Genomic DNA, 19,383 nt, shown 5'->3' with positions numbered 1-19,383 from the left:
TTACGTCCAGTTCCTTTGTTGCCACATAATAGTATCCAATCAGATTGGTCAGACAAGACTTTTTCTTGAAAAACCCATGCTGTGTCTGAATTATTACTGCTGTCTTGTCTAGATGATCCTGCAATGCTTCTTTAACCAGTGACTCCATTATTATTTTCCCTGGAACAGAAGTCAAACTAACAGGTCTGTAATTACTCGTGTTACCCTTTGATCCCCCTTTATGAAGTCCCCGAGTCCAAGGATGCTCTCATAATTATGGCTAAGGGTTTGCTTACTTCCTTTGCCACCTCCTTTAATATAACTGGATAGATCCCATCTACCTCAGATGACTTTCTTATGTTTAACTTCAGCAATTTCTCCTCCACTTTGCTCTCATTTATTACAAAATCATTTAATTCTCTGTTAGAGTTTGATAAGCATCTTGCCCTCTCCTCCTTGAATAACTCCTCATGTGTGAATGTATATGCAAAATACTCATTCAATGCGGCAGCTAGCTGAGAATGATCATCTACAGTCAAACCATTGATATCAAGTGGACCAATCTGATTCATCCCCTTCCTTTTAGAGCTTATATATATAGTTTATATATAATACTGAGATTCTGTCAGAAAAAATATATGGCATTTGGAAGACTGCAAGTGGAAATGGACATCGTTGAGATTAGAATTGAGACCACGTATATTTGTGAAATGAACTAGGAAGTGTTTGGGAGGTTTAGATCATTTTGCAGATATGCTTACTCTATTATTTTGACAATTCATGGTGTATTCAATAGTAAAAAAAGGTTGGGTGAGGGGGACATGCTGTACATAGAGCTTCGAGACGGTCGTGTTCCAAGACGCTTTGAGACGGTCGTGTTCAAAGCCGCTAAGTGGATTTTTCTTATTTATTGATTTGAAATTATTGTTTTTCTAAAACTTTTGATTTAAATTTAGTAGTATAACATTATTTTGTGATTTTCTGATTAATTTGGTGTATTTATTCTTTACTCGGCCTTGTAATTGCATAAAAGTATCGGTAAAGGTTTCCACGTGTTTCAACTCCGCTACCGTTCGTAATTTTCCCGCCTTTGTGATACGATAGTTATATACCGTACTAGATAGCGTTAGTTGAACTTCGTTAGCAGTTAAATTGTACGTTTAAATAAATACATATAACGACTTAGATTACAAACGTAATATAATTAATTATATTTAACATAATTAATAACATAACATAATTAATTATAATTAATTAATAAATTAATAGAATCATGACTCAGACCAGAGCAGCAAAGCAAAAGGCTCAAGCTAATGGAAGTGCTGTGGCTCAGAGCAGAACTGAGGGGGGCAGTTGTCCTCTGACTCACAGCCTTATAAAATGCACTGTTTGCTTGATGTTTGCAGAGCAATCGGGTACGGGACATGATACTGCCAAGGGGGATGTCTTTGTGTGTGCGCGATGCAAGGAGTGTATCGATATCAGGCAACAACTCGTCGTTCTTGTGGGCCTATATGAGAGCTTGAAGGACAGGGTGGATGCTCTCGAAGAAACTAAATTAAGGGGCCCATCAAGCTCTCAGCTGCCCACATCAACGCCAGAGCTTGCACTTGGGCATCGCGTGACACAGAGACAACCCCCCAAGGCAGAATGCGCTGGTCCCGAAGGAACTAGTAGTTGTTGGTGACTCTATTGTCAGGGAAACGGGGAACATGCTTTGTAAAAAAGATAGGTGGAACAGGACCAGGGTATGTCTGCCAGGGGCAAAGGTTGATGACGTTGTAGAGCGAATATCATCTTTTAAGGGCACAAAAGGTGATATAGTTGTACACGTTGGCACTAATAATATTAAGAGTAGGAGACCAGCAGAATTACTTAACAAGTACAGATCACTGTTGAACAAAAGCCGAGAATTAGGGTTGAATTTGAAAGTGTCTGCAATTCTGCCCAGACACGATAGGAGGGAGTATATGATGAGAGCCTTGTCGATCAATTCAGCCCTGGAAAGATTGTGCAAGGCTCAAGGGGTAGAATTTTTTTCAGCCTGAACTGTACTTGTTAACAGGAGAGATTGCTTCTACAGGGATGGGATACACTTAAATAGAAATGGTGCAAGAATATTTGCTGATGCTATCGAGGCAGTGTTGTGGGTCGGAAAACTGCTAGCTTGGGGGGAGACAAAGACCAATAGATTGACAGTAGCCACTGGCAGAGGTGAAAGAGATTCTTGCACTGCTTCTATTAGAATGAGCAGAAGCCTGAAAAACAAGATGCATGGTATTTCAGAGACTGCTGGGAGCCATTGCGGTACAAGTAAACACATGGGTTGTGTTAGGGTAGCTAAGAATAGAAACAGGTGCAGGTATACTTGCGTGTACACCAATGCTAGGAGTTTAGTAAATAAATTTGATGAATTTGAGGTATTGCTCAAAACATCAAAGGCAGATATTGTTGGGATATCAGAGACGTGGTGTCACACAGATATAAGGGATGCAGAACTGCAATTTGGGGAGTACAACGTCTACAGAAAGGATAGACAGGATAGGAAGGGGGAGGGGTTATGCTATTAGTTAAGAAACACATAAAAACCAAGGAAGTGAAGCCAGTCGACATCGCCGGACAGTGCAGTGTTGAGTCAGTTTGGTGTGACATAAGCATTGGGAGATCAAAATTGAGAGTAGGAGTGTGCTATAGGCCTAATGACTCTGATGAGTATAATAAGGAACTGTACAGGGAAATAGAGTGGGCCAGTAAATCAGAGAGTCTTATAATGGGAGATTTTAATTTCCCAGATATTGACTGGAATTTGGGGGCTGGTTACTCACACACTAGCAGGGCTTTTGTGGATTTATTGGATGATTGTTTTCTACATCAGCATGTTCGGGAGGCAACTAGAGGGAGTAATACTCATGATTTGATTATCAGCAGTGATTCTTCATGCATTAAGAATCTGCAGATAAACGAACCACTAGGTGGCAGTGATCACAGTGTGCTGAAGTGGGATTTACTCAAATAGGTAACTACCATTAGGGGTAAAGGGAAGGGTTATTGCTTCCTTAAAGGTGACTACGATGGACTGAGACAGTATTTAAATTCTATACAGTGGGACCAACTGATGATGTTACCAACAGCAAATTCAAAATGGGAAGCATTCAAAGAACTTATCTTGGAAGCTACTAGGCTTTACATACCAACTAAGAAATATTGTTCAAGGTTTAGGCCAAAATGGATGTCAGATGAACTAATGAGGCACATGGCAGAGAAGAAAAATGCATGGGATACATACAAATTAACACATGACACAGAAGCCTATGATAGATACAAGTTGATATGCAACCAAGTTACAAAGGAGGTTAGGCAGGCGAAGGCAGATTACGAGAAATCCTTGGCAAGGGATGCAAAGAAAAACAGCAAAGAGTTCTTTACTTATGTAAACTCTAGAAGGAAGGGGATGAATCAGATTGGTCCACTTGATATTGATGGATCAACTGTTGATGATCCTGCTCAGGTAGCTAACAAACTAAATGAATATTTTGCATCGACATTCACACATGAGGAGTTATTCAGCAAGGGGAATGCCAGAGGTGTATTCAACTCTAGCAGTAAGCTACAGAATCTTGAAATAACTGGGAGTAAAGTGGAGGAGAAACTGTTGAAGATAAACACAAGAAAGGCACCCGGGGTGGATGGGATCTATCCAGTTATATTAAAGGAGGCAGCAAAGGAAGTAAGCGAACCCTTAGCCATAATTATGAGAGCTTCCTTGGACTCAGCGGAGGTACCCACAGACTGGAAATGTGCAAATGTGACCCCAATTCACAAAGGAGGATCAAAGGCTGACAAAAGTAATTATAGACCTGTGAGCTTAACTTCTGTTCCAGGAAAATTAATGGAGGCACTGGTTAAAGAATCACTGCAGGATCATTTAGACAAGACTTCAGTTATAGCTCAGACACAGCATGGTTTTGTTAAGGGGAAGTCTTGCCTGACCAACTTGATTGGATACTATGATGCAGTCACAAAAGAACTGGATGCAGGGAATAACTTTGATATTATATACTTGGATCTTAGAAAGGCTTTTGATACTGTTGCACATGGAAGACTGCTACACAAATTGGAGCAGTGTGACATTGGAGGCAAATTGCTGCTATGGATAAAGGGGTGGTTGAGGGGGAGTAGACAGAGAGTGGTAATCAATGGACACTGCTCATCGTGGACTAATGTTATTAGTGGAGTCCCTCAGGGATCAGTGTTGGGTCCATTATTGTTTTCTGTATTTATAAATGATATTGATGATGGTATATCAAGCTTAATGTCCAAGTTTGCCGACGATACAAAGGTTGGCAGGGTTGTCAAGGACACTGCGCTGCTGCAACAGGATCTGGAAAGGTTGAGCAGATGGGCTGAGAGGTGGCAAATGAAGTTTAACATTGACAAATGTAAAGTACTACACATGGGAAACAGCAACCCCAGAGCAACGTATCAACTCTGTGGTACTACACTGACAGTGGTAGAGAATGAAAGGGACTTGGGGGTGGTTGTGCAGGCAGATATGAAGTTCTCTGAGCAGTGCAGACGGGCTGCAAGAGTAGCTCATGGAGTATTGTCAATGATATACAGGAATTTTTCCAGCAGGGATAAGGAGGTGATTATTCCTTTGTATAAGGCAATGGTCAGGCCACACCTAGAGTACTGTATACAGATCTGGAGGCCTCGTTTCATGAAGGATGTAGAGCTGCTGGAACGAGTACAGAGAAGGGCAACAAGATTAGTGAATGGAACAAAGGGGTGCTCTTACGAAGAAAGGCTTAAGTTTTGCAAATTACAGTGTCTGGAGACTAGGCACCAGCGAGGTGATCTGATAGAGGTGTATAAAGCCTTGAATGGTTTAAGCATGCTCAATGCTGATGGGATTCTTCCTCTAGCTCAGAAAAATCACGAGAAGGCATAAATTCAAATTGAGGAAAGACAGATGTAGGATAGACGTGCGGAAATTTGCATTTAGCCAGCGGGTGGTTGGTTGGTGGAACAGACTTCCATCCCTTGTGGTGGAGTTTGATAGCCTAAATAAGTTTAAGGCTCAGCTGGACAGGTATTTTGAACGAACAGAGGGGTGAAGTGGAAGTGGGTTTTTTTTTTTTTTTTTTGGCTGATGCTGAATAAGCTTGCTTTCTTGCATCAAATGCCTCTACTAATGCTAATCTCATAGACATACTGTTTCTGCTTCGTGCCTTTTGTACAGATACTTCCATGGGTGCTGTTCCCTGAATTGACTTCTATAATTCCCGCTCTCTCTTTCAAAACAGTCCAAACATGTGCCACCACCAGCCAACATCCATTTACTGTTGTTCAACTTCAAACTCACAGAATCTTTTCATCTTCCTCTTTTATTTAGTCAACTGCCGTTTTGTGGAACAACCATCCTTCATACGTATTTCCTGAAAATTACAGTCTACAGACTTTCAATTCTAATGTCGACAAATATCTTCTTTCGTCTTCTCAACTTCTAATCCAAGCACGGTACTAAGTACTATAGGTTTTAATGCCTCTCGTGTTTGGCGTTTTCATAAAAAAAATATAAGTAAAGAAGTCTTTACTGTTTTTCTTTGCATCCTTTGGCAAAGATTTTTCATAATCTGCCTTTGCTTGCCTAACCTCCTTTGTGACTTGATTACAGACTAGATTATACCTACCATAGGCTTCTGTGTCACCTGACAATTTATGTACATCCCATGCATTTTTCTTCTCTGCCACGAGTCTCATTAGTTCATCTGACATCCAGTTAAGGCCTGAACCTAGAGCATTATTTCTTAGTTGAAACAAAAAAGTGTATTTAAGTATATCCCATCCCTGTAGAAGCAGTCTCTCCTGTTAACAAGCACAGACCATGCTGAGAAAAATTCTACCCCACGAGCCCTGCACAATATCTCCAGGGCCGAATTGATTTACAAGAATGTCATCATATACTCCGTCCTATCATGGCCAGGCAGGATTGCACACACTTTCAAATTTAACCCTAACTCGTGAATTTTTTTCAACATTGACCTGTACTTGCTAAGTAAATCCGCAGATCTCCTACACTTAATGTCTTTAGTGCCAACCTGTACAATGATATCACCTTTTGTGTGCCCTTAAAAGGTGATATCTGCTCTACAATGTCATCAATGTTTGCTTCTGGCAGACATGCCCTGGTCCTATTCCACCTATCCTTTTTGCACAATATATTTCCTGTTTCCCTGACAATTTATTCACTAACAATAACTAACTCCTGTGGATCCAGCGCATTCTGTTCTGCCCTGAAGATTGCCGTTGTGTTGCCTGGTACATAATAGGGAGTTCTGGCATTGAGTTGGGCAGCTGATAGATTGATGGGCCCCATTTTAATTCCTTCTACCTGCCTCTTCAAGCTCTCATAGATGCCCATCAGAATGCTGAGTTCGTGCCTAATTTCTTCATATTCTTTGCACCTAGCAGGTTGCAGAGTTGTAGAATCGCTCCCTTCTGTTCTCCCGCGAACCACAGCACTTTCATTACTTTGCGCATGCTGCTTTGCTGCTATAGTCTGGGCCATGATTTCCGTTTAAATACAATTTAATTAACAATCAAAATTAAAAGGATTTATAAATTTAATTGAATAATTGCCAATACCATATAAGGTTACAGTTTTCTACTACAGTGCTACAGATTACTCTATCTAGTTTTACGTTATACCTTACACTATCAAGTTCGAGATGTACATAATGCTATTCCATATCAATACTACATAATGGTGACAAGTTTGGAACGGCAAGTTTTACCAATACTAAGTATTGTAACTAGGAATATAAAGCTACTTCAAGAAAATAAATTAATATGCCAATTACATCAATAAAATGGTAAAAATTTAAGAAAAAGTTCTCTATTAGCTGGAGCCATAAAAACTTCGCCCTTATTATTATTATAAAAACAGAGGACCTTCCAGTTCTACCTTTCCCCTCAGTCTTGATTGTTGACCCTTTTCAATGTCAACCCTCAAGATTATGGTATATGCCTTGTATAACTCACACTTTAACCATTAGTATTGGATGTATGGATATTTCAGGTTTAATAATTAAATGTGTACTCTGTAGATTCAATATATATATATATATATATATATTTTTTATTATTTAAGATGTTAGTTATAGTGGTAGAGTCTAATGGTGGAGTTATAATCAAAATTTAGCAGGTTATAGTGTATACCGAGAAACCAACCGGTACGATATAACGGCCCAAGAAACATAAGAACCTATGTACGCGCCTACGGCAACCTGGAAAAAAAATATATGCAATATAACATAAGGCAAAACCTTACATATCAAAATTATATTATAAAATAAAATTATGTTAAGTATCGGTATATAGATACATTGAAAGGGACTTTTTCGAGGGCTAACCCTCTCAATGTATCAACCATAATTAACAGGCTATCCATTTCTGTAGTCATAGTCCAGCTTAATGGTGTCCAGAATATAGCTATGTAGTATGAGATAGCAATATCAAATGAAGGTAATGTAGTATTAGATCACAAAACCAAAATATATTACGGTTAACTAAAATTAATATATCCCAATTTAGTAGTTAGCTGGCTAGATGACTGTTAGCCCAACGGATAGCTAATTTACAAAAAGATAATAATATGTAGCTAATGTAGAAAGAGCTCCATCCTTTGTTAAACCTATACATATGTGGTATATTATATATCGTATAGGTAGCATACGCTAAAAGTAACACGAAGCAATAGTAGCATAAGCTAAAGAAGGCGAACGGAAGTAGAGTAAAGTATAGATATGGTATCTCAATCCCCCTCGAATTACTCTAATAGTTCATGAGGTATGAAAAGTAGAATTATTACAGTAAAAGGTAAAAAGCATAGAAAAGGTGAAGCATAATTTTACTTAGGATAAAACTGGGAGCGTAACTTCCTGTCCCTTATAGTAAGGGATCCTGGTTATTAGATATAACAATAAGAGTCAATAAGTATAAGATAAATTTATACATATAAAATGCTTACCACTGCAAAGAAAATGTAAGAAAGACAGAATAAGTCCGCACATGTAGCATATATGTGTACCTAACCGATCAAAGTTCCCCCTGGTAACTGTAGTTAATGTCACTAAATAACCAAAATTAATTCTAAAATCTATAGCGCCCTCTGCAATTTTGTATATAAATATGGAACTAGCATATGGTAATGATAACAAATAGATAGTTCTAGGAGACATCGTAGAGGATAATAGGATTGGTTCCTACCCATAGAGTAAATATAGGTACGACTTTTTCAATGAGTGTAAGCTATATATAACTTACTCCATGGGCAGTGCCTACTAAGTACATATATACATGTCCAACAAAAGCTACCTATGCCAACAGTAACTTCAACGAAATACACCTACATATTGGCGCCTCCATAGCCAGGTGGGAAGGAGCAGCAGTGCATAGCACACGCTTCTTGATTACACCGGGGTTCGAGCCCATCACCACCAAATAAGGAGGATGCGGAAAGGCGCCAGGTGGGAAGGAGCAGCAGTGCGTAGCACATGCTTCTTGATTAGACCGGGGTTCGAGCCCGTCACCACCAAATACGGAGGATGCGGAAAGGTCAGGGAATGACCACCGCATATTCCCGGAGCAATATGGCCTTAGTTGCCAATGCTCCCAAACAACAACAAGAATGCAGAAAGGTCAGGGAATGACCACCGCATATTCCTGGAGCAATATGGCCTTCGTTGCTAATGCTCCTAAAAACCAAATAACAAACAAACCTACATATTCTATGCTGTATAAGTGCGGCTCAAGATTTTATCCATAATAAGATGTGGGTTAAGGTTATTGTGCCTTTTGTTAATAGCTATCAAAATAGCTTTATGTAAGTATTGTGCAATAATATGGTGTGGGATTCTGTTTTTTGTTAACTTAGATCTGAAATCTATAAGCATATCTATACATATGCATACTCTTCTGACACCTTGTGCAACTGTATTGTGTTGGTTTATTTATTTATTAAATTAAATTTGGTATATTTATTATATTTAGTTTATTGATTATGCATTTTACGTACTTCGGATATATATATATATATATATATAAAGAATTTTTATTGTACGTAGAAAGTGTGAAGAAGAAGATTTGTTTTAAACATATTGAATCTATGTCTTCCTTCTATATCTATATTATCTACTAATTGAATCTATATTATCTTCCTTTTTGTACTGTTGCATTCCATCCTCCATGATTAATTAGCTTCTTAATACACTTATTCTTTTATTATATATATATATATATATATATATATATATATATTCCACTCTTCTCTCAGTTATCCAAAATTGTTTAGTTTTTGGTTAGAATTTGTTATTCTTCTTATCCAAGTTTTTGAAGATGCAAAATATTTATTCAGTTTGAAGAAACCAGGATCAACAATACTTATGACAGTCATATCTAGTGGGCCATTTTGATTCATCCCTTCCCTACTAGCTTTAACATGAACAAAGAATTCTTTGCTACTTTTCTTTGCATTCTTAGCCAGAGACTTCTAATAATAATTTGCCTTAGCTTGCCTAATCCCCTTAGTGACCTGATTGCAGACTAGTCTGTACTTATTGTAAGTTTTTATAAATTGTACAAATTTATAATCATCTTGGCATTTTTAATGCCATTTGTGTCTCATCAGTTCTTCTGACATAAGCAATATCTCTTAGTTTGTATGAAATGCTTAGCAGCATCTATGATTACTTTCCTGAGCACTTCCCTTTAGAATTGCTATAGTCCACATCATCAGTTGAGCCCAATGAAAAGAATTGATTTGGAAAATGTTTAAGACCAGTTTGGTTGCCTTTTAGAAAACAAAATCCCTTCCCTTTGCCTTCACAGTAGTTATATTAGCATTAGTATTAGTAGAGGCACGTGATGCAATAAAGCAAGCTTATGTAGCATCAGCCAAAAAAAAAAATCTTCCCATTTCACCCATCCATTCTTTCCAAATGTTTGTCTAGTTCTGCCTTGAACTTGTTTAAGTTGTTGACTTCCACTACAAAAAATTGAAGTTTGTTCCAACAATCAACCACCTGCTGGCTAAAGGCAAATTTCTGCACATCTATTCTGAGACTGTCTTTCCTCAGTTTGATTTTATGTCCCCCTCAGGTGAGTACTTTGAGCAAGAGGAAGAATCTCATCAGCATTGAGCTTGCCTAAACAATTTAAGGCCTTATACACCTCAATCAGATCACCTTGCAGGTGCCTAGTCTAGAGACTAGGCATCTGCGAGGTAATAAAATATCACCTCGCAGATGCCTGGATGCCTGCGAGGATGTAAATCCCAGATCAGTACACTATGATCACTGTCACATAGTGGTTCCTTTATCTGAATATTCTTGATACACATGGTGTTACTGGTGATAATCAGATCAAGAGTTTAACATTGACAAATGTAAAGTACTACATATGGGAAACAGTAACCCCAGAGTAACGTATCAACCCTGTGGTACTACACTGACAGTGGTAGAGAATGAAAAGGACCTTGGGGTAATTGTGCAGGCAGATATGAAGTTCTCTGAGCAGTGCAGACGGGCTGCAAGAGTAGCTCATGGTGTCTTATCAATGATGTACAGGAATTTTTCTAGCAGGGATAAGGAGGTGATTATTCCCTTGTATAAGGCAATGGTCAGGCCACACCTTGAGTACTGTATACAGGTCTGGAGGCCTCATTTCAAGAAGGATGTACAGATGCTGGAATGAGTACGGAGAAGGGCAACAAGATTAGTGAATGGAACAAAAGGTTGCTCTTACGAAGAAAGGCTTAAGTTTTGCAAATTACAGTGTCTGGAGACTAGGCACCGGCGAGGTGATCTGATAGAGGTGTATAAAGCCTTGAATGGTTTGAGCATGCTTAATGCTGACGGGATTCTTCCTCTTGCTCAGAATAATCACCTGAGAGGGCATAAATTCAATTTGAGGAAAGACAGATGTAGAATAGATGTGTGGAAATTTGCCTTTAGCCAGCAAGTAGTTGGTTAAGGCTCGGCTGGACAGGTATTTGGAATTAACGGAGGGGTGAAATGGGAGTGGGGTTTTTTTTTTTTTTTTTTTTTATTTGGCTGATGCTGCATAAACTTGCTTTCTTGCATCATATGCCTCTACTAATGCTAATGCTAAGAGTATTGCTTTTTCTTCTTGAATCTTTAAAATGTTAGCACAGAAAGTAGTCATCCAATAAATGTAGAAAAGTTTCACTGCTGCATGAGTGACCAATCTACAAGTTCCAGCCAATATCTGGAAGGTTAAAATCCCCATTATAAGACATTATTAAATCATTGAGAGATGCTTGATGGTGTTCGTGGCTTAATCTAAACATATTACTTGACTAAATGTCAAAGAGTATGAAAAGGCTGTTTAAATATGGGTAATCCTCTCCAACAAGTTGCCTAGGTATAAATGCCTTCATACGTAGGCAACTTGTGAAGGTATTCACAATATGAGATATAATAAAATGATGCATGCATACTACCTGGGTAGTAGAAATGGTGGAAATGCATTACCCATGCTTAAACAGCCTTTTCATACTCTTTGATATTTAGTCAAGAAATATATTTAGATGAAACCATGCACACCATCAAGTATCTCTCATATTGTGGAGTTATACTTCATAACTGAGTTGTCACTATTGCAACAGGGTACCTGCCCACCCACCCACCCAAAGATGATGAAGCCAACCAGCTTCGAAAAGGTGTCATCTGGGTCGTGGTGCCCATCTGACAATAAGTAACAGTAGTCTTCTCTACCAGAGAAGCATTGCTTATTGCAATACCTAGGCAACTCGTTGTGAAAGTATTCACAATATGAGATATAATAAAATGATGCATGCATACTACCTGGGTAGTAGAAATGATAGAGATGCATTACCCATGCTTAAAAAGCCTTTTCATACTCTTTGACGTTTAGTCAAGAAATATATTTAGATAAATTAAATTGTTGTGGGACATCATAATAATCTCTGATATGATAATTTTGATATAGAATTACACTTTGCTGCATTTAAACATGATAAACTTGGGAAGATTTAATGAACTAAAAGTATAACAGTAATAAAAATATTAATTGTTGTTTTCATTATTTTAGTAGCAAAAGCCGACTTGTCAGTGGTAGAATTCTCCTGAATTTAGAAGGTTCAACCAATCTTGAGAAATATGCATTTTCTAATGGATTGGCTCTTTCTGGTATGTGTACTTGTATACATTTTGTTGAATTTTAATAAAGTTAATTATAGTTTCTAAGTAGTTTCTGGAAAATGATGAAGTGTTCTGACTGCTCAGATAGATTTCCTTCAAAGTATTCTCCTTGACACTGTAGGCACCAATTCCATTGGTTCTGTAACTTCTGAATGTATTCCTAATAGGCTGCTTTTGGCATTGCTAATAGTTCTTGTGACATTATAAATAATTTCATCAATCATTAGAAATTTTGTCCTCTCGAGGAGGCTTTAAACTTGGGGAACAAAAAAAATCAAAGGGAGCTAAATCAAATGAGTATGATGGATGGAGGACCAGAGTGATGGAGTGCCCCGCAGTAAATGGAAAAAACCAAGTGTGCAGGGGTGTGTCGTGGTTCAGGTGCCAATTTCCTGAAGCCCACTTTTCAACCATTTCTCCAAGCAGCACTGTACAATCACCATAGAACTGTTTTGTAGTGGTCCTGATTCACTGTTTGATTGTGTGCAACAAATTCGTAATGAACACTGCCTTGTGAGTCAAAAAATGCAATAAGCATGATCTTCTATATATTTACTTAAGGTTGTTTTGCTTTTCTGGGTCTTTGAGAACGTGATAGCTCTCACTGAGAGGACTAGGTCTTTGTTTCTGGGACATAGCTATACACTTACAATTTGTCGCCAGTAATGATAAAAGAAACAAAGTGTAGGTCAGCAGCATGTTAAAGAAGACACTGACACGTGATAACTCATCACTCTATATATGGTTGGAATGCATTGCATTACTTAATCTTGTGTTAAAATTGATTGACATGTCCATTATGAAATATCAGTTCCACTAGCAACTTTACAGATAGCTAAATGTTGATCACCCCTGATGATGAACATGAGGAATAAAATCATTAATTTTTGAAATTAAAGAGCAGCCAGGGCAAGATCATCTTCAACAGACAAGTAGCGCTCGTTCAATTTTGCAAAACGCTGAAGAGTTTTTGAATAGCATGTAGAATCTCCTTCAAAAACTGGTCACAGGTTTCTGTTGCACTTTTTCCTAATTCGAAACAAAATTTGTTGAAAATTTTACTCAGCAAAATCATTCATTTTAAAATGCAATAAAACACATAAAATGCCTTCTATTCATCATGTGCTAATTCATACTGACTGACTGTAGATAAATGATAGATTCATTATATCTAAATGAATCACCGAATATGTTGTGGAAAGTTGCAACTTGTGTAACACTGCAATTTCAAGATCCAAAGTCAGTCCCCAAACATTTTTATCACATCTTGTATACTGTACTACTCATACTAATATTGGACCCACTCATACTATTAATACTCTAATCAATAAATACCTTTATTGGCATACTGCATCTTGTTTCTACTTAATTAGCCATACATCTGAAGATCAGTCAAAATGTCCTTGTATACAAGTCTTCAAACACTAAGGCCAGTTATCAGTAGCATTACAAAATATAATATATAATATCGGTGTAAATACACCATAGTTAACCCATAGATTTGAGCTACGATTGTAGCGTAGAAGGCATCGTTTTAATTGTATCTCATAATGTGGTTGCCTTGGTACCTGCCCGCCCACTGATGACGAAGCCAAAAAGCTTCGAAACGATCGTCTGGGTGGTGGTACCACTGAAAATAAATAACAGTAGTCTTCTCTACTAGAGAAGCGTTATTTGTTTGAAGTAATTCAATAGTAGCTATCTTGTTGTGAAGGCAACCACATTATGAGATACAATTAAAACGATGCCTTCTACGTTACAATCGTAGCTCAAATATATGGGTTAACTATGGTGTATTTACACTGATATTATATAGTTAATTATCAAAACCCATAAGGATTATGCCTAGTGCATTTAATTTTCCAAAATATAATATGTAGGGAACTTGGTTATTGCTTTCCTCAGAAACCTTCTACTGAGGAAAGCATTGACAGACTTCCCCACACTTGTGATCTGATACTGGAATATCATCTATTGCAGTCCATGCATTTGTAATTCTACCTGTTGAGTTCACATTTGGGCTTCAGATTACTATTATGAAACCCTGATGAAAACACAGGAAGAATAATGTTTGCAAACCATTGATCAGTGTCTTTTTACCTTATAAACAGAAATGGGATCCTTCTAGAATATTCAGTGGTTTCCATCAAGCCTTTCATTCAAGGGCTTCACCTTCCCTGTAATGTTTTGTTGGTGTGTTTTTGTACTTAGGATGTTTTTTTATATAAAATTGTAACTAAGTGTAAGACTTCCTTTCAAACCATGGCCAAGGCATGGCAATGCTTCCTTTGACTTTTAAAGTGCTTGATCATGTTTTCAGGAGTAATAATCATATTGTAGACTTGATCATTTTGTTTCTTAAATTGTATTTCACAACCATGAAAATTTTTTCATTCAAACTAAAGATATTGTGCTAAAGGTTGTATTATATTACATTTTTGTCATTCTCCTTCCCTGCCGATCCCCCCCTCTCTCTCTCTATCAACACATTCACTAAAAAAATATGGTTTGTACACAGGACCAAGATAACTGTCAAAGGAATATTCTATGCATTAGTTAAGATCTTAAGATTGGTAAATTTGATAATAATCTTTATAAGCATGCAAACCCAAACAATTCGGAACCCTCATTCATCTTTGGGAGAATAAAAACGTAAAAGAAGTCTTCTAAAAGAATTTTGATATACTCTGTCAAAATTCAAAAGACATGATTGATAGATTCAGAAATACCTTAATACAACAGGAGTAAACATTAGCAAGCTTCAATTTAAAACCAAAATTCACAAATAATTCCTTCACACATTCAGTGAAGCCACCTTTAAAAACATCTCTTCCCAGACTTCAATGAAAACATCCTCAACATTACTAACATTATGGCCATACAAGCCCATTTCACATTTCAAGTTTTAGGAAGGATTTTTTTATTCCTGATTATGTGTCTGATGCCTAAAACATTTTGGAAAAACAGTATTCAGAAAATTGCTCACAGAAAATAAATCAGTCCTGGGTTGAGCTGTACCTTCCCAATATCTTTTCAGAGGTAAATGATTAGAAGAATTTACCTAAAACATTTTAGGAAAACTAAATGATTTTAATGATTTTGTGCTTAATGATTTTGTAATAACTGAGAGCAAAGTGGAGGAGAAATTATTGAAGTTAAACATAAGAAAGGCACCTGGGGTGGATGGGATCTATCCAGTTATATTAAAGGAGGCGGCAAAGCAACTAAGCAAACCTTTAGCCATAATTATGAGAGCATCCTTGAACTCAGGGGAGGTCTCCACGGACTGGAGATGTGCAAATGTATCCCTAATTCACAAAGGGGGTATCGAAGGGTGACACGAGTAATTACAGACCGTTAGTTTAACTTCTGTTCTGGGTAAAATAATGGAGTCACTGGTTAAAGATGCATTGCAGGATCATCTAGACAAGACTGCAGCAATAATTCAGACACTGCATGGGTTTGTTAAGAGAAAGTCTTGTCTGACAAATTTGATAGGATATTATGATGTGGTTACAAAGGAACTGGATGCAGAAAGTAATTTTGATATCGTATATTTGGATTTCAGGAAAGCTTTTGACACGGTTGCGCATGGAAGACTATTGTACAAATTGGAGCAGAATAGTATTAAGGGTAAGTTGCTACAATGGATAAAAGGATGGTTGAGTGGGAGAAGACAGAGGGTGGTAATTAATAGGTGCTGCTCTTCGTGGACTAATGTTATTAGTGGAGTCCCGCAGGGTTCGATTTTGGGTCCACTGTTGTTTTGTATATTTATCAATGATAGTGATGAAGGTATATTAGGCTTAGTGTCGAAGTTTGCAGATGATACAAAGGTTGGCAGGGTTGTTAATGACAGTAATGACAGTGTGCTACTGCAACAGGATCTAGATAATTTGGGCAGATGGGCTAAGAAGTGGCAACTGAAGTTTAACCTTGACAAATGCAAAGTACTGCATATGGGTAGAAGTAACCCCAGAGAAACGTACCAATTGTGTGGTACTACACTTAAGGTGGTAGAAAATGAAAAAGACCTGGGAGTAATTGTGCAGTCAGATATGAAGTTTTCTGAGCAATGCAGACAGGCTGCCAGGGCAGGTCATGGGGTTTTGTCAATGATATATAGGCATTTTGCTAGCAGGGAGAAGGAGGTGATTGTCCCTCTGTATAAGGCAATGGTCAGGCTGCACTTTGAGTACTGCGTACAGGTCTGGAGGCCTCATTTTAGGAAGAATGTAGATTTGCTTGAGTGTGTACAGAGAAGGGCAACAAGATTGGTGATGAGAATGAAGGGATCCTCTTACCAAGAGAGACTTAAGTTCTGCAAGTTGCAGTGGCTGGAGACTAGGCACCTGCGCGGTGATCTGATTGAGGTGTATAAGGCCTTGAATGGGTTGAGCACGCTGAATTCTGATGGGATCCTTCCACTTGTTCAGATTACGAACCTAAGGGGGCATAAATTCAAATTAAGAAATGACAGTTGTAGAATAGGTGTGCGGAAATTTGCCATCTGTCGTTGTGGAAGTTGATAGGTTAAATAAATTTAAGAAGGAACTGGACAGGCATTTGGAGCGAATGGTGTGGGCCCCGAGTGCCAAGCGAGTGATCTAGCGATTTACAAAGCGAATTTGAAAGCGTTTTTCTAAAGAGAAGTTGATAAAGAGATTTCCAAAGGCTTTACTTTCAAAGTTATTTATTTTCTGGCTCTTTGTAAATAAAGAAGGAAGCCTCCTACAAGAAAGGAAAGACACCTTTCTTTTGTATATATAACTACTTTTCTAACACACTAACCACTAACCTTTTATCGCTTGGTCACTGGTGGCACCGCTCCTGCCTCCACGTGGCGGGGCCGGTAACCTGGGGGATAAATCAACCCTCGGGGCTAAAAGGAGCAGTAATGGAAACGAATGAATTTCCACGTCTAGAGCCCAAGAGTGCTCAATATGACAATCGTGAACCCGACCATGACTTTTCTACCTCTAAGAGAATGAAAAAAGATGCAGGCAGACAGGAATCACCAGCTTTCCTGATTATCCATTCTCTGTCGGCACAGCCTGTTAGCAAGCTCTCCCCTTTCATCATCCAACGATGCCTTGAACATGCAGCATCATCTCCAAAAATGGTGAAACGTCTCCAATCCGGGGACTTGTTAATAGAGACTTCTCTCCCAAGACACTCTGAACAACTACTGAAACTCACCACTCTAAGCGGAATTCCAATACAAATCACTCCGCATAACACCCTGAATTCATCCAGAGGAGTGATTACTGAGTGGGATCTACTGAACGTGTCTGAAGAAGAAATAGTACAAGAACTAAAGTCACAAAATGTAACTCAAGCAAAAAGAATCATGATACGAAAAGATGGTACCTTAGTCCCAACACGTAACATAATTCTAACTTTCAATACACCGAATCTACCAGCATCAGTCAAAGCAGGTTACTTAAATTGCCGTGTTCGACCCTTTATCCCAAATCCCCTGAGATGCTACAAGTGCCAGAAATTTGGTCACTCCCAGACAGCATGCCGTGGCGTTTCAACATGTCCAAACTGTGGCTCCACAACTCATACCCAGTTAGAATGCAAAGCACAAACTCCACAGTGTCCTAATTGCAGGGGAAGCCATCCAGCATACTCTAAAGAATGTGACCTCTGGAAGATAGGCAAAAAAATTCAAAAATATAAGACTGAAAATAAAGTCTCCTATCAAGAAGCTAGGAAACAAATTAAACTAACCATGCCAAATAGCTCTTATGCCTCGATTATCCACTCTCACCAATCAGTAGCATGTCAGACGGAAGTGTCACTCTCTCCAGATAAATCGATTGCAGACTGGGCTCGATCAGTTCTATCGACCCAGCCTACATCAAAGCCAAACACAGTTGACCAAAGTATGAATACACCTATCACAGTTCCAACCCAAATCATAACCCAAGGTAAAGTAACAGAAAAACCTCAAAAATCAGATCCTGTCGAGGTTAATCAACCACCCTCAACAAGGATGGATACCGACGATACGACTACCCAAGACCTCCTTGAATTACATGCAGATGATGAAATGGAAGATAGCAATAATTCAACACGCCCCAATTTCCCCAGAAAAGAAAAACCTAAGCTGGATCGTCACAAACAACCCACTTATAAAAAGCAGTCAGATTCATCTCCCTCTTTCAAATCCAAATAATGGAACAGATCATCCAATGGAACTGTAGAGGCCTTCGCAGCAACATCGATGATGTCCATGAATTAATTCACCTATACCGACCTCTTGCAATGTGCTTGCAGGAAACGAATTTGACACCTCAGATCTCAATCAAAATCAAAAATTATACCTTGTTTAGACAAGACAGAGCTGACACTAACAGTGCTCACGGAGGAGTAGCAATACTCGTGGATTCAAGTATCCCCTCCAGACGCATCCATTTACAAACCTCCTTAGAAGCTGTTGCCACTCGCGTTGTAAATGGTATTACACTGACACTGGTTTCAATCTATCTTCCACCAAATCATCAATATACCATTCAAGAAATCGAAGATCTTGTCTTGCAGTTACCATCTCCCTTTTGTATCCTAGGAGACTTTAATGCCCACCATCCAATATGGGGTTCACCTATATCAGACAAACGAGGGAAGCTTATTGAAATGTTGATAGACAGGCAAAATTTAACTTTACTAAATACTGGCACTCCCACATATATCCATCTCCCTACAGGTACAACCTCTACAATAGACCTTACCATTTGTTCCCCAATCCTCTTTCCAAGTATAGAGTGGGTAACTCTAAGCGATCCTTATAGCAGTGATCACTATCCCATAATCTGCAAAATTCAAACATCCTGTTCCTTCCCAACAAAAAATCCAATGAAATGGAAATTTTCAAGAGCTGATTGGACAAAATACAGAACGCAAATATCATTTGACAACTACATTATTCAGTCCTGTTCCATCGACAGTGTTACTGAGCACATCACAAATGAAATTCTGTCAGCCGCATCCGCTACCATTCCTCAATATCAAGCAAGAAATAGACGAAAAACAAATTATTGGTGGAATGAGGACTGCAACCATGCGAAAAAAGAGAAAAACAAAGCCTGGAACCTTTTCCGCAAACACCCAACCACCCTCAATCTTATTAGTTATAAACGTCTTAGAGCAAAAG

At 38.4% G+C, this 19,383-nt stretch overlaps 1 protein-coding gene across 1 annotated transcript in view; it reads left to right on the top strand.

Annotated features, from left to right (window-relative positions):
- LOC150089149 (required for meiotic nuclear division protein 1 homolog) overlaps positions 1-19,383 on the top strand; it is a 132,102-nt gene that overhangs the window by 48,182 nt on the left and 64,537 nt on the right. Inside the window, exon 6 of the mRNA XM_090390352.1 lies at positions 12,115-12,212. Within this exon, the coding sequence (XP_090246478.1) occupies positions 12,115-12,212 (98 nt within the window). The remainder of the gene's footprint in view (positions 1-12,114; positions 12,213-19,383) is intronic.

The sequence above is a fragment of the Mastigoproctus giganteus genome, chromosome 2, assembly GCF_048544385.1.
Source record: "Mastigoproctus giganteus isolate SK-2022 chromosome 2, ASM4854438v1, whole genome shotgun sequence".
Lineage (NCBI taxonomy): Eukaryota > Metazoa > Arthropoda > Arachnida > Uropygi > Thelyphonidae > Mastigoproctus > Mastigoproctus giganteus.
Note: the sequence above shows the minus strand (reverse complement) of the source record. Positions and strands in the feature narration are given on the sequence as shown.